The 15,798-nt window shown below is 44.9% G+C and overlaps 2 protein-coding genes across 4 annotated transcripts in view; one reads left to right on the top strand and one right to left on the bottom strand.

Annotated features, from left to right (window-relative positions):
• Positions 1–809: 809 nt before the first annotated feature.
• Positions 810–6,493, bottom strand: WDR88 (WD repeat domain 88). The gene is made up of 11 exons (XM_077288645.1): positions 6,176–6,493; positions 5,236–5,346; positions 4,315–4,403; positions 4,092–4,155; positions 3,879–4,017; positions 3,150–3,279; positions 2,883–3,067; positions 2,244–2,326; positions 1,496–1,564; positions 1,218–1,310; positions 810–1,031 (listed from the first exon to the last, which is right to left on the bottom strand). Exons 1-11 carry the CDS (start codon positions 6,362–6,364, stop codon positions 885–887), a joined length of 1,299 nt encoding a protein of 432 aa, XP_077144760.1. The 5' UTR covers positions 6,365–6,493; the 3' UTR covers positions 810–884.
• Positions 6,494–6,684: 191 nt separating this feature from the next.
• LOC143807276 (uncharacterized) overlaps positions 6,685–15,798 on the top strand; it is a 65,780-nt gene continuing 56,666 nt past the window's right edge. The window contains exon 1 of one of the 3 annotated variants that reach the window (XM_077288641.1): positions 6,685–6,814. The gene's annotated coding sequence lies outside the window, so the exon portion shown is untranslated. Of the gene's footprint in view, positions 6,824–6,906; positions 6,985–15,798 lie in introns of those variants that run through there. The other 2 variants (XM_077288640.1, XM_077288639.1) reach the window with 2 other exon arrangements.

The raw sequence follows: 15,798 nt of genomic DNA, 5'->3' as shown, positions 1-15,798 counted from the left end.
AGCACGACCTGGCACCTGCTCACAGTGCCAAAACCACTGGTAAATGGTTTACTGACCATGGTATTACTGTGCTCAATTGGCCTGCCAACTCTCCTGACCTGAACCCCATAGAGAATCTGTGGGATATTGTGAAGAGAAAGTTGAGAGACACAAGACCCAACACTCTGGATGAGCTTAAGGCCGCTATTGAAGCATCCTGGGCCTCCATAACATCTCAGCAGTGTCACAGGCTGATTGCCTCCATGCCACGCCGCATTGAAGCAGTCATTTCTGCCAAAGGATTCCCGACCAAGTATTGAGTGCATAACTGAACATTATTATTTGATGGTTTTTTTGTTTGTTATTAAAAAACACTTTTATTTGATTGGACGGGTGAAATATGCTAATTTATTGAGACAGGTTTTTTGGGTTATCAGGAGTTGTATGCCAAAATCATCAGTATTAAAACAATAAAAGACCTGACAAATTTCAGTTGGTGGATAATGAATCTATAATATATGAAAGTTTAATTGTAATCATTACATTATGGTAAATAATGAAATTTAACACTATATGCTAATTTTTTGAGAAGGACCTGTAGATATACACATCCATACAGACACATACACACACATAGTACATACATAAACACACACATATATATAGTATAGATGCACACACATATACACCGTACATACACACAAACACACTGCACACACACACACATATATAGTATATACATATACACATCCATACAGACATATACACACTCATTACATCATAAAGAACCAGAATCCAATAACGAGACATAAACAGAGGTCTCTTATTTTGCATTTTCGTCCCTTTCACCTTTATTCCTGCTGTAATAACAGGCATTATAATTCACATCTAATATAAATGTGGTATCACATAGCACAGGGGCTGGTGGGGGGCACGCTGGGCAAGGTGGGCATACTGCTACACGGGGCAGAGAGGCGACAGAAGAAGCATTTGGTGATCACGTTTGCATTGTCCCAGTACATGATAGGAAACGGCTTCTTGCACTGTTCACACTGAAAAAATATGAAAACTTAGTAAACAAACAGAACTTTCCGCCTATAAAACAACAGTCTCACCCGCCACGTGACCCACATCGCCCACTCCATCACTTATACCACATATATATATATGGCGGGGCCGGCGTCCTTTCTCTTGTTCTTCGGCACATTAAGTCCTTAGTGATTGACAGGAGTATTTACCTGCGTCAGCCGAGAGCCGATCGCCTTCTTGTTCTCAATGACTGCGGGGATTTCTTCGTAATTCTCTATGTTCCACAGTCGTAGTGTAGAGTCCTGTGTGGATGGAGAGTCTGTAATCACATGGGCATTGCATCTGTCCTTACAGGGGTCATCCATGGATCAAGCTCTGGAATCAGTCATGTGCGGTGACCCCAAAACCGTCCACATATACCTCAGTATACTAATCCAGAAACCGCTGTAATGGCCGAAGAGGCAGCAGGAGCGGCTCGTGATTTTACCTTAGAGGAAGACAAGATCCACTTCTTGTTGGCGCTCAGTGCAACATCCAGGACCCAATCAGTGTGACCCTAACGATGGGATGGAGAGATGGAAGGAGGGATGGATAGAGGGATGAATGGATGGAGGGATAGGAGGATGGAAGGATAGAGGGAGGAATGGAGGGATAGGAGAATGGAAGGAGGGATGGATAAAGGGATGAATGGATAGAGGGATGAATGGATGGAGGGATAGGAGGATGGAAGGAGAGATAGGAGGGTGGAAGGAGGGATGGATAGAGGGATGAATGGATGGAGGGATAGGAGGATGGAAGGATAGAGGGATGAATGGATGGAGGGATAGGAGGATGGAAGGATAAAGGGATGAATGGATGGAGGATGGATGGATAGAGGGATGAATGGATGGAGGGATAGGAGGATGGAAGGAGGGATAGGAGGGATGGATAGAGGGATGAATGGATGGAGGCATAGGAGGGTGGAAGGAAGGAAGGGAAGGAAGGATCAAAATTTAGTGCCAGTAGAAACCTCCATGTCCACGGACCAGTAAATACAGAAAAATTAAAGAAGGGCTGCAGTCCCATATAATCTAGGTGAAAAAGTGACTTAGTGACCCATTTATTCCATGCTTGCATTTTTTCTGAAACATGGAATAAATAAATCACTTTTTCACCTGGCCTGTATAGGAGCGCTGCCTTCCTTTTGCTTTTCTGCAGGTAGGTAGATGCAGTCACCAGAACTCAGGGGAACTTACCTTTAGCACAAGCTTCTTGCACTTGGACAGAACATCCCAGAGGACAATTGTTTTATCATATCCTCCGGATAGAAGGACGGACGCTTAGGAGGAAGAAGAACATCATGGTCAGTGTCTCATAGAGACTCAGGTTAGAATTTGAACCTCTTCCTGGACTGTCCCTATAATCCAAACCTCCCCTTCCCATATTTAAGACTTTTCTTGCGCTGCAGCCCTTCTCTAGAATGCGCTACCCCAGAAAATCAGAATAATATCCAACATCCAGTGTTGCATATGCCCTAAAACCCACAATTTTTTGCAGGCCTCACACAATCCATAATCTAACTCTTCTTTATTTATCCAGTTCTTCATTATACGTCACAGTCTGATCAGTTTCCCCAGTTTTGGAAAACCTTTTTTTTTTTTTTTTAAATATATACAAACTGCGCTTTACTCACCCTCTCCGGTCTAGGGCTGAGTCTCTGCCGATGCTCCTGATGTCTGTTATTGTCAGCAGGGCTGACATCCCACCGATAGCACTGCAGCGAATCACTGAGCTCAGCGGCTCTGCCTGATTTGATGGCATGAACCCTGCAGACAATTACAGACACTGGGAGCTGTGGAGGAGACTCAGGGCTTGAATTCCCCAAAATAACTCACTATCCTGTGAGAAGACGCAAGAGCTGACTGATCCTGTGTGAGCGTTTTGGAGATGTTCGGGTCCTCTATGGCGGAATTCTCCGGTGTTAACATCCCAGACTTTTAAGCCTTTATCCCAGGATGCTGTGCACAGCGAGCGGCCATTGGGACTGAAGCCGCAGTCTGAAATCACATTGCCGTGGGCCCTGCAATAAAATGATACTAGGATAATGGTGCCGTCCTGTGTAATCCTGCAGAATACTCGTCCTCACTCTTGCCGCTACTTACCGTTTGATTTGGATGGTCATACGTTTTGCAGTTATGTCCCACAATTTTACAGATCTGTCAGATGATACGGAACAAATTCTCCGACTTTCCGGATCAAAACAGCATCTTGTTATGGTGGACGAGTGATGACCTGAAAGAGGGAAGAATCGCTTGGCTTTATATATGAACACATAAGCGAGGGTCCGTGTCTGCGAGTTACACCCCACAACTGCCAGAGGAAACGTGCACAAATAGACACTATGTGGAATTCTGTGCACCCGTCTGACCGAAGGTGCATGCTGTGGTTTTTCTCCAATTGCACATGTGAATTGTGCCATTGACTTCATAGGGCCCAGGTGCTGCCTGTATGCAGCCCGTTGAGGACTGGGACAGTAACACAGACCAAAACTACGGTCACATGAAGTTATTTCTAACTTATTGATCGCTGGGGGTTGCACCGCTCGGCACTGAACTCCACTATTTCCAACAGGGGTTCACATGCTCAACCTCTGCTCCGATTAGAAGGGGCTCTACAAAGCCTTATTGGGGTCCCTATCTTATGAGAAACCCTCTTTAACCCTATAGCAACTAATCAGATCGCTGCAGATAATTTCAGGAGCAAATCAGTGTTTGAAAGCAGAGATCTGATTGGTTGCATCGGCCCCATCTCAAGTCTGGAAGGAAGCAGAGAGTAGTATTTCCAGGGATAACTTACTATTGTAGGACTAACCCTTTAATGAGTAGGCTTACCTTTAATATACATCACTTTGGAAGCCATCGTGCAATCAATGATACAGATGCCATTTTCTACATCAACGCTGCAGACTACGTGTTTTCCATCTCCTGAAACGTTGCATGATGTAACAAGGCCATCGAGGCTCACCGACCACTGGTGACAGAATATTATATTATTTATGATACATCATATACAGTATATATAGAGTAATAGTAATTATTACATACCAGCATTTTGCCGGTCTGGAAATCCCAAAGCTTGACAGTTTTGTCATATGATGATGTCACCATCCTAGAGGTCAGGAAAATGATGATTAACACAGTAGAAGGAAACATTAATCATAAAAAGCATATAGGAATATATGAGGCTGCAGAGCTCTGGTCAGGTGAGCCGCGGTCGGACCGTGAATGTTGGATGTGCAAAATTCAAAGTTGATGAGAAAATTGTCACCTGGTGTTGTCACCTGTCGGATTGCACTCAGAGATAGGACCGCTGTGCTCATCTTTAAAATCACAGATCGAGGAACAAGTAGAGATATCCTAAAAATAAATAAAAAAAACGTAAAATTAATGTTCAGTCAGGAAGAATCAGATATAGTTATGGCTGCCTCCACATCATCACAGTGCTCTCTATAAGTGACATTACATGGCCAGGTGACCATTAACATCCAGCAGATCCCTGCTCTGGCTAATAATGGGGGCTCAATACGGGATCTTTCTATAACGTGACCATGAAGCACACGTCAGTAGCGACCATGTCAGCGTCTGAACGCAACAATTCCTGGACAATCCCTTTAAAGAAGTTTCCACTACTTTATCATTGATGTCCTAGGTCGGGGTCTGACACAAAGCACGCCCGATGATCAGATGTTCTTGGTGTCGGCGGTGGCCGGGACTGCTCAATTGTGGAGCTGTTCCGTCTTTCTGATAGTGGCGAGGCGCAGGGTACTGCATATCCTCCCCTTATTTATTTGAATAGGAGGCAGATGTGCAGTACCCAGCGGTCACTATCAGAAGACGGAGCAGCTCTGCAAATTGAGCAGTTCCGGTCAACGTTCGCCTAAGACATCTGATTGGCGGGGGTGACGGGTGTTGGACCCCGACTGATCATACATTGATGACCGATCATAAGGATAGGCTGTTAATGGTAGTGGACAACCCCTTTAAGGGCAGTATGGGACTTGCCTATGAGCACTGTATTGCCTACAATATGGATTCATAGTAGAGCCATGACGGGCTGTAATTCTGGATAGCCCATGACTAGGTGTTCAGGCTGCCAGATGACGATGACGGACCACAAAAGTGTTACAGTCATGGAAACACAGTCCCCAAATTTGCAGGTCCAGCCCAGTACCCCGGGGGGGCCACCTACCCACAGTTTTGCTGTTGCATCATGGGAACTTGTCAGGAGTTTTGTATCCTCAAAACAGAAATGGCAAGAAGTGACAGCCCCGCCGTGTGCCTTTAAGACTCTAAAAGGAACCTGAAAAAAAATAATATAAATGACAAATCTATAAAAACACAATGTGCTCAAAAATGGCGATTGTGTGAAAGGAGGTGTTGTCCACACGGTTTCTTCTGCTTTGGACAAGACATGAACACTGCAGCCGATCAGTGTCTGTTGATCGCCTGCAGCGCCCAAGTGACTGGTTAACGTTTATTCAGCTTCCACAGGAAAATCAGAAATGGAGAATGCTTTTTCTGTGGATTGTTAGCGTAATTCCTGGGGACGCGCTGCCCCTCCGGACCGTGGATCTGTCATACACCCATTTTAGCGTGAACATTTTATGAGCGGTCTGTATAAGTGTACACGGCGTGTATATATGGCGCGTGGACGTGTATTTATGCACTATATGGCGGTATTAGGCATAACACCTCCGTCTTTTGTGATAAAAAAAAATAATGACAGAATTTTTTCATAACTAATTCTTGGAAAATGTATGACTTTATTTAACCACTTCAGTTAATCCACGTGCTCTATTGTTACACTGAATATAAACAGTTTACATATAAAGCTGATTGGAAAAAAAAAATACGATACTATAAACCAATGAGACGGCACCTTTCATTTTTTTCAGTTGCTCCTGAACTATAAAAGCTGCAATGTGATTGGTTGCTATGGGTGACATAATGGTAATTATTGAAGTTATGTATACATAAAGTTGATTGAACGAAAAAAATTATTACAACCAATCAGCTTGCTCCTTTCACTTTCTAGCTACATTTAATATATGAAAGCAGAAACCTGATTGGTTGCTTTGGTCAGTGCTCGCTGAGTTTTATGTAATGATGACTGAGGGCAGTGTGACCACCTGGGACAATCTCTCACTGTTCCACACGGTCTCCTCCTCGCTCGGGTTCATTCCGTTCCAGTGAAGGGACATCTCACTTCCGGAGTTCTCATCACCATAGCAACCGGGTACAGTGGCTGCGCTGGGCCAAACTGATGTAGTAATGCGCCATCTAGTGGCCACTTGCCGGAAGTGTCGACAACTACACATTCCAGTAGTCCCCTGCAGCTGGAGGAGGCCGGGTGTCTATTTTCTAGGAACAGCTTGCAGTCACCCTTGTGTACCCTGTATTTTTAAAGGGGTGTTACAGTGATCGTCTATAATTATGACAGGCCGATAATGAGGGATCATGGGGGAGACCCCAACAGAGCAGGCTCATTTGCACGCCGCGCCAAATTAAAGGGTCAATCCCATCTTCATGGATGGATAGTGCACATTAAAACAAGCACTTTTGTAAATTAGTCCTTGAGCTCTTCACATTTTTCTTTAGTTTACAGCTCGTTGCCAAGGAGACCGACCACTGCAGCTCTCTAGCTTATAAGGACTGCCCCGAAGCTGGCCGGGGTTAGGAGGTGACAGCGCACGCTCCAGTGATCCTCGAAAACCCGACTTGTAGCGAATATTTGTTAATACAGGACGACCTTGAACCCAACATTTCCAGTAAGTGAGGTTTGTATTTCTGCAATGTTTTCCACCAGGACTGATTAACCTCCTGTATAAACACTGGGTATATACAGTGCACGTTGGGGAGAGGATGGCATTATAGATTTTATTTGTGTGCCAGTGTCATCTTTCCCACATCAGATCATCCTCATCATCACTGCGTCCAGGTAAGATCTCAAAGTGATGGTAAGTGATATGTCATCCACGTCCGACCACTGGGACCCTGGGCAATCAGTAGAACAATTCTAGGAAAGAGTTGTGCACCTATAGGCGCTACTGTCCGCTCTTATTATAGTTCATGTATATTTACATCAGGCGATTCCTGCTGCCCAAACTGAATCAGGGCCTGGCTACACGATTGCAGCCAAGGATATTATTCCCTGAAATGTTCCAGAGTTTAAGAAAAATTATACTTTGAAGATCTGGTTGGGGAATAGAATAGTCTTGTGGTGCCCCTGGCCGGCTCTTCCCAGCGCTGCTGTAAGTGACTGACAGATTCCTCCCTATGTACATGAGAGTGAGATCAGTCAATCACCTACAGTGGCGCCAGGAAGAGCCGGCCGGGGGCAGAGCAGGACTAGTCTGGTCCACCGCTATCGTCGCTGGCCAAATCTTCAACGTATATATTCTCTGAACCGCTGAAGAGTTTCAGAGGATAATATACCCGCTGTAGTTGTGCAGATTTATGATTCAGGCAGAATGAATTGCCCGAAATGAGAGGTGGTACCTAACATGTGAAGCAGATCAATCAGGGTCTTCAGACCCCCACCAATCAGCCACAAAGTGCACAGACTCTGTTGTAAGGCTGCAAATCCGCATATGGTGTCCGGACCCTTATAGTTAGTATTGATCCTGTGCATTGTGCTGTGAACTCTCTCACTGTACCAAAAAGGGGCATTTTCAGAGCATGGTGGGGCTCTCGGGTCCAATCTGTTGCATGTTAGCTAGTACCCATCATGTATGTATGTATGTATGTATGTATATATATATATATATATATATATATATATATATATATATATTGAAAACCTCAGGAATGTAATCAAGAGGATGATGGATAGTCACAAGCCATCAAACAAAGAAGAACTGCTTAATTTTTTGTGCCAGAAGCAGTGTGAAAGACTGGTGGAAAGCATGCCAAGACGCATGAAAGCTGTGATTAAAAATCATGGTTATTCCACCAAATATTGATTTCTGAATTCTTCCTGAGTTAAAACATTAGTATTGTTGTTTCTAAATGATCATGAACTTGTTTTCTTTCCATTATTTGAGGTCTGAAAGCACTGTGTTTTTTTTTTGTTTTGTTCTTTTTAATTTTGACCATTTCTCCTTTTCAGAAAAAAATACAAAATTTATTGCTTGGAAACTTGGAGACATGTTATCAGAAGTTTATAGAATAAACGAGAGTCCTCAGTGGTTGATACCTTTTAATGGCTAACTGAAAATATGGTAACAAATTGCAAGCTTTCCAGACTACTGAGGTCTCTTCATCAGGCATAGACTAATACAAATTCTGAAGAATCACATATTTAGACACAACACAGCACAGAAGTAATGCCATAGATAAGACAGGTGATGTGAAGCAGAATTATCATTATGTGAGAGGGATAGATATAGATATTGGAACAGTTCAGAGATAAGGAAGTCTTAATCTTTCATGGTCCTCTGAATGGGTCTGGTTTTTGTTGTGATGAGCCCAGAAGGTCTGAAGAGCAAATTCCTTAACTGATGTAAAAAGACATAAATCCATTCGACACACTCATTCCTGCACTGAGAGTGTCAAAGGTCGTCATAAGTTTATATTCCCAGACTCTTCTGTCTCTCCGAGATTTGAAATTACCTTTTAAAACAAGTAATTTCATGTCCATGATGCTGTGATCGGGGAAACAAAAATGTTTTGCTACTGGTAGGTCCATTCTTTTTTCTCTTATTGTGTGGCGATGAGAGTTCATCCTTGTTCTCAGTTTCTTCCCTGTCTCCCCAACATACAGACCCCCAGTTGGACATTTAGCACAAATAAATAAATGTACCACATTAGATGTGATGCAGCTGAAAGTACCTGGTATCTTGTAGTCCTGATGTGAATTAGGGTTCTTTATCTTGTCCGTGGTCATTATAAATGGACAGGTTTTACATTTTTTCTGATTGCAGGGAAATGTTCCTGCAGCTGTTGGAGCGGACAGGGAGTTTCTGATAATGATGCTTCTTTGATTTGGGGGCTGCCTAAAACACAGTAGTGGGGGTCTGGAAAAATGGATTGTAATCAGGCATCTTTTTGTAGTAAAGGTTGTAATTTCCGTGCAGCTCCCCTTAGCACCTCCAGATTTGGATTGTAGGTAACTACTAGAGGTACCCGGTTATTTTCTTCTTTAGCTTTGTAATGTAGCCGGTGATTCCTTGATATTCTGGTGGCTCTTGTAATTTGGTCTTCAATTGTTCTTGGATGGTAGCCCTGATTCAAAAAGGTTTTTCTGACGCGACCAAGGTGTTTGTCTTTATCCATTGGTTTGGAACATACACGATTGTATCTGATGACTTGGCTGTAGACAATAGAGTTTTTTATGTGTTTTGAATGGAAATTGTTCCATTTAAAGGGAATCTGTCACCCCAAAAATCGTAGATGAGCTAAGGCCATCGGCATCAGGGGCTTATTTACAGCATTCTGTAATGCTGTAGATAAGCCCCCGATGTAAAATGAAAGGTGAGAAAAACAGGTCATATTATACTCACCCAGGGGAGGTCCTGATTCTGTTCGGGTCCGATGGGTGTCGCGGTCCGGTCCAGCGCCTCCCAGCTTCAGGGCCGGCATTTAGCACAGGCAGACGAGGCAGACGAAGAAAAAAAAAAAAAAAGGGTGTTCCAGCTCCTTAAAATATCGATACTTTATTTTTCCATTAAAATCTTGATACAAACATATCCTTGCATAATTGCGAATGCTGCAGTGAGAGCTCTCACTGCAGCATTCACAATTATGCAAGGATATGTTTGTATCAAGATTTTAATGGAAAAATAAAGTATCGATATTTTAAGGAGCTGGAACACCCCTTTTTTTTTTTCTTCGTCTGCCTGGTCTGCCTGTGCTAAACGCCGGCCCTAAAGCTGGGAGGTCTAATTCATTAGCCGCAATAATCTCTTTTTACTGTTTAGACCAGGCAGACGCCTGGGGCCCCCACCTAGTTAGCACTGTTTTATCTGAAGAGTTAAAAAAAAAAATTAAGAGGGGGTTGGGGGCAATTCTTTGTCTTGGGCCCCCAATGTTTTCTGACCCTTAAGGCCCCGTCTCACATAGCGAGATCGCTAGCGAGATCGCTGCTGAGTCACAAGTTTTGTGACGCAACTGCGACCTCAGTAGCGATCTCGCTATGTGTGACACGTACCAGCGACCAGGCCCCTGCTGTGAGATTGCTGGTCGTGTCGGAATGGCCTGGACCTTTTTTTGGTCGTTGAGGTCCCGCTGACATCGCTGAATCGGTGTGTGTGACACGGATTCAGCGATGTCTTCACTGGTAACCAGGGTAAACATCGGGTTACTAAGCGCAGGGCCGCGCTTAGTAACCCGATGTTTACCCTGGTTACCAGCGTAAAAGTAAAAAAAAAACAAACAGTACATACCTTCCGCTGTCTGTCCCCCGGCGCTGTGCTTCTCTGCACTGTGAGCGCCGGCCAGCCGGAAAACACAGCACAGCGGTGACGTCACCGCTCTGCTTTCCGGCCGCTGTGCTTACTGTTGTGAACTCTGTGTTCAGGCTCCCTCTTGTGGTCACTGGTGGTATGGTGTGACTTTTGCTTTGGGCTCCCCCTGGTTGCTTTGTCTGTTATCCTGCTGGTCTCTGGCTATCAGCTGGTTCGTTATCCTCTGGGAGGTTCCTATATAGCTCTGTTTTACTTCCACTTGTTGCCGGCTGTCGATGTAATCAGTGCTACTCAGATTCCTTCTGACTACCTTGCTCCCAGTCCATCCAGGATAAGCTAAGTTTTGTTTGCTCATTTTTTGATCAGCAGTGTTTATCATGTTTTCTGTTCCAGCTTGCTAAAATGTAATTCCCTCGCTTGCTGGTTGCTCTAGTGGGCTGAGTTTCTCCCCACACACCGTTAGTTGGTGTGTGGGTTCTTGAAATCTCAGGATGGATATTTTGTAAGGGTTTTTTATTGATCGCATAGACCCCAGCTCTATTTTCTGCTTTCTAGTACTAGTGGGCCTCTTTTGCTGAATCTGATTTCATCCCTATGTATGTGCCTTCTTCTTACTTCACCGTTAATATTTGTTGGGGGCTTCTATATCTTTGGGGATTATTTCTCTGGAGGCAAGCGAGGTCTTTCTTTCTCTTTAGGGGTAGCTAGTTCCTCAGGCTGGCTCGAGACGTCTAGGAATTTTTTAGGCACGTTCACCGGCTACCTCAAGTTGTTTTGGATAGGTTCAGATTTGCGATCAGTCCAGTTACCATCTCCCTAGAGCTCGTCCTTAGTTTAATCACTTGCTGATCTATTTGTGATCCTCAGCCACTAGGGATCATAACAGTACAGCTGGCCAACAAAGTGTTAATTGCATGGCAGAAGCAGGAGAAAAGAAGCCTTGAGAATTTTTTTTTTTTTTCTTGTTGTTGCCGTGTGTCTAGCTGCTGTGCTAGCTTCTCTCCTCCTCTTAATCTTGGTGTGGCTCTGAGTTCAGCTGCTGACATGGATGTCCAGAGCTTGGCTTCCAGTCTGGATCATCTTGCTGCTAGAGTTCAAAGTATTCAGGATTATGTTGTTCACAGTCCTATGTCTGAGCCTAGGATACCTATTCTGGAGTTGTTTTCTGGAGATAGATCTAGGTTCCTGAATTTTAAGAACAATTGTAAGTTGTTTCTTTCTTTGAAACCTCGTTCCTCTGGTGATGCCGTTCAGCAAGTTAAGATTATTATTTCCTTTTTGCGTGGTGACCCTCAAGATTGGGCCTTCGCATTGGCGCCAGGGGATCCTGCATTGCTCAGTGTGGATGCGTTTTTTCTGGCCCTTGGATTGCTCTATGAGGAACCTAATCTTGAGAACCAGGCTTAAAAAGCGTTATTGGCCCTCTCGCAGGGGCAAGATGAAGCAGAGGTGTACTGCCAGAAATTTCAGAAATGGTCGGTGCTTACTCAGTGGAATGAGTGTGCCCTGGCTGCAAATTTCAGAGAAGGTCTTTCTGAAGCCATTAAGAATGTCATGGTGGGGTTCCCTACGCCTGCAGGTCTGAATGAGTCAATGACTCTGGCCATTCAGATTGATTGGCGGTTGCGGGAGCGCAAACCTGTGCACCATTTGGCGGTGTCTTCTGAACAGACACCTGAATCTAGGCAATGTGACAGAATTCTGACCAGAAGTGAACGGCAAAATTATAGACGGCAAAATGGGTTGTGCTTTTACTGTGGTGACTCAGCTCATGTTATCTCAGCATGCTCTAAGCGCAAAAAAAAGGTTGATAAATCTGTCACCATTGGTGCTTTACAGCCTAAGTTCATTTTGTCTGTTACCCTGATTTGTTCCCTGTCATCTTACCCGGTTAATGCCTTTGTAGATTCAGGTGCTGCCCTGAGTCTGATGGATTGGTCATTTGCCAGGCGCTGTGGTTTTGATTTGGAGCCTTTAAAATTCCCTATTCCACTAAGGGGAATTGACTCTACGCCATTGGCTACGAATAGACCTAAGTACTGGACACAAGTGACCATGTGCATGACTCCTGTTCATCAGGAGGTGATTCGCTTTCTTGTATTGCATAATTTGCATGATGTTGTCGTGTTGGGTCTACCATGGTTGCAGACTCATAATCCAGTCCTGGATTGGAAAGCTATGTCTGTGTCAAGTTGGGGTTGTCAGGGAATTCATGGTGACGCTCCTGTGGTGTCAATTGCTTCGTCCACTCCTTCTGAAGTCCCTACGTTTTTGTCAGACTACCAGGATGTATTTATGTATTTGAGGAGCCCAAACTCAATTCTCTACCTCCTCATAGGGACTGTGATTGTGCTATAAATTTGATTCCTGGTAGTAAGTTTCCTAAGGGACGACTTTTCAATTTATCTGTGCCGGAGCATGCTGCCATGCGGAGTTATATAAAGGAGTCTTTGGAGAAGGGACATATTCGCCCGTCCTCTTCCCCTCTTGGTGCGGGATTCTTTTTTGTGGCTAAGAAGGATGGTTCCCTGAGACCTTGTATTGATCATCGCCTTTTGAATAAAATCACGGTCAAATTTCAGTATCCTTTGCCATTGTTAACTGATTTGTTTGCTCGCATTAGGGGGTCTAGTTGGTTCACCAAGATAGATCTTCGTGGTGCGTATAACCTTGTGCGTATAAAACAGGGTGATGAATGGAAAACTGCATTTAATACGCCTGAAGGCCATTTTGAGTACCTGGTGATGCCTTTTGGACTTTCTAATGCTCCTTCAGTCTTTCAGTCCTTTATGCACGACATCTTCAGTGAATATCTGGATAAGTTTATGATTGTGTATCTGGATGATATTCTGTTTTTTTCGGATGATTGGGAGTCTCATGTTAAGCAGGTCAGGATGGTCTTTCAGGTCCTGCGTGACAATGCTTTATTTGTGAAGGGCTCAAAATGTCTTTTTGGAGTCCAGAAGATTTCTTTTTTGGGTTTCATTTTTTCTCCTTCTACTATTGAGATGGACCCAGTCAAGGTTCAGGCTATTCATGACTGGACGCAGCCTACATCGGTTAAGAGTCTTCAGAAGTTCTTGGGTTTTGCTAATTTTTACCGTCGCTTCATAGCTAATTTTTCTGGTGTTGTTAAGCCTTTGACGGATTTGACCAAGAAAGGTTCTGATGTGACTAATTGGTCCTCTGCGGCTGTGGAGGCCTTTCGGGAGCTGAAGCGCCGGTTTTCTTCGGCTCCGGTCTTATGTCAGCCAGATGTCTCACTTCCCTTCCAGGTGGAGGTTGATGCTTCCGAGATTGGAGCGGGGGCTGTTTTGTCGCAGAGAAGCTCCGATGACTCTGTGATGAAGCCATGTGCTTTCTTTTCAAGAAAGTTTTCGCCTGCCGAGCGGAATTATGATGTCGGTAATCGGGAGTTGTTGGCTATGAAGTGGGCATTTGAGGAGTGGCGACATTGGCTCGAGGGAGCTAAGCATCGTGTGGTGGTCTTGACTGATCACAAGAATTTGATTTATCTCGAGTCGGCCAAGCGGCTGAATCCCAGACAGGCTCGTTGGTCGTTGTTTTTCTCTCGTTTTGATTTCGTGGTTTCGTACCTGCCTGGTTCGAAGAATGTGAAGGCTGATGCTCTTTCTAGGAGTTTTGTGCCTGACTCTCCTGGAGATTCAGAGCCGGCTGGTATTCTTAGAGAAGGGGTGATTTTGTCTGCCATCTCCCCAGATTTGCGACGTGTGCTGCAAGAGTTTCAGGTGGATAGACCTGATCGTTGTCCACCGGAGAGACTGTTTGTCCCGGATAGATGGACCAACAGAGTCATCTCCGAGGTTCATTCTTCGGTGTTGGCGGGCCATCCTGGAATATTTGGTACCAGAGACTTGGTGGCCAGGTCTTTTTGGTGGCCTTCCTTGTCGCGGGATGTGCGTTCCTTTGTGCAGTCTTGTGGAATTTGTGCTCGGGCTAAGCCTTGCTGTTCTCGAGCCAGTGGTTTGCTGTTACCTTTGCCTGTCCCGAAGAGGCCTTGGACGCACATTTCCATGGATTTTATTTCAGATCTCCCTGTCTCTCAGAGAATGTCTGTTATCTGGGTGGTGTGTGATAGTTTTTCTAAGATGGTCCATTTGGTGCCCTTGCCCAAGTTACCTTCCTCCTCCGAGTTGGTTCCACTGTTTTTTCAAAATGTGGTTCGTTTGCACGGGATTCCTGAGAACATTGTTTCTGACAGAGGATCCCAGTTTGTGTCTAGATTTTGGCGGACCTTTTGTGCTAAATTGGGCATTGATTTGTCTTTTTCGTCGGCCTTCCATCCTCAGACGAATGGCCAAACCGAGCGAACTAGTCAGACCTTGGAGACTTATTTAAGATGTTTTGTTTCTGCTGATCAGGACGACTGGGTTACTTTTTTGCCGTTGGCCGAGTTTGCCCTTAATAATCGGGCTAGTTCTGCTACTTTGGTTTCTCCTTTCTTTTGTAATTCGGGGTTTCATCCTCGTTTTTCCTCGGGTCAGGTGGAGCCTTCTGACTGTCCTGGAGTGGATGTTGTGGTTGATAGGTTGTATCAGATTTGGAATCATGTGGTGGACAATTTGAAGCTGTCTCAAGAGAAGGCTCAGCTCTTTGCCAACCGCCGTCGCTGTGTGGGTCCCCGACTTCGCGTTGGGGACTTGGTGTGGTTGTCTTCTCGCTTCGTTCCTATGAAGGTCTCCTCTCCTAAGTTCAAGCCTCGGTTTATCGGTCCTTATAAGATTCTGGAAGTCCTTGGCCCTGTGTCATTTTGTCTGGACCTCCCAGCATCATTTGCTATTCATAATGGGTTCCATCGCTCGTTGTTGCGGAGGTATGTGGTGCCTGTGGTTCCTCCGGTTGAGCCTCCTGCCCCGGTGCTGGTTGAGGGAGAATTGGAATACGTGGTGGAGAAGATCTTGGATTCTCGTATTTCTAGACGGAGGCTCCAGTATTTGGTTAAATGGAAGGGTTATGGTCAGGAGGATAATTCTTGGGTTGTCGCCTCTGATGTTCATGCAGCCGATTTGGTTCGTGCCTTCCATGTGGCTCATCCTGATCGCCCTGGTGGTTTTCATGAGGGTTCGGTGACCCCTCCTCAAGGGGGGGGGTACTGTTGTGAACTCTGTGTTCAGGCTCCCTCTTGTGTTCACTGGTAGTATGGTGTGACTTTTGCTTTGGGCTCCCCCTGGTGGCTTTGTCTGTTATCCTGCTGGTCTCTGGCTATCAGCTGGTTCGTTATCCTCTGGGAGGTTCCTATATAGCTCTGTTTTACTTCCACTTGTTGCCGGCTGTCGATGTAATCAGTGCTACTCAGATTCCTTCTGACTACCTTGCTCCCAGTCCAT

This window comes from Ranitomeya variabilis, chromosome 2 (genome assembly GCF_051348905.1).
Source record: "Ranitomeya variabilis isolate aRanVar5 chromosome 2, aRanVar5.hap1, whole genome shotgun sequence".
NCBI lineage: Eukaryota > Metazoa > Chordata > Amphibia > Anura > Dendrobatidae > Ranitomeya > Ranitomeya variabilis.
The sequence above is the reverse complement of the archived record's forward strand: the minus strand, read 5'-3'. Positions and strand labels throughout refer to the sequence as shown.

Bases quoted from the DNA above. Each gene is read 5' to 3' on its own strand.
- WDR88 (XM_077288645.1), bottom strand. From the start codon at position 6,364: ATGTGTAGTTGTCGACACTTCCGGCAAGTGGCCACTAGATGGCGCATT. The intron at 3,280-3,878 runs GTAAGCCTACTC...TCCCTCTTTCAG, and splicing joins CAAAGTGATGTATATTAAAG to GTCATCACTCGTCCACCATA. The intron at 1,032-1,217 runs GTAAATACTCCT...ATATTTTTTCAG, and splicing joins TCGGCTCTCGGCTGACGCAG to TGTGAACAGTGCAAGAAGCC.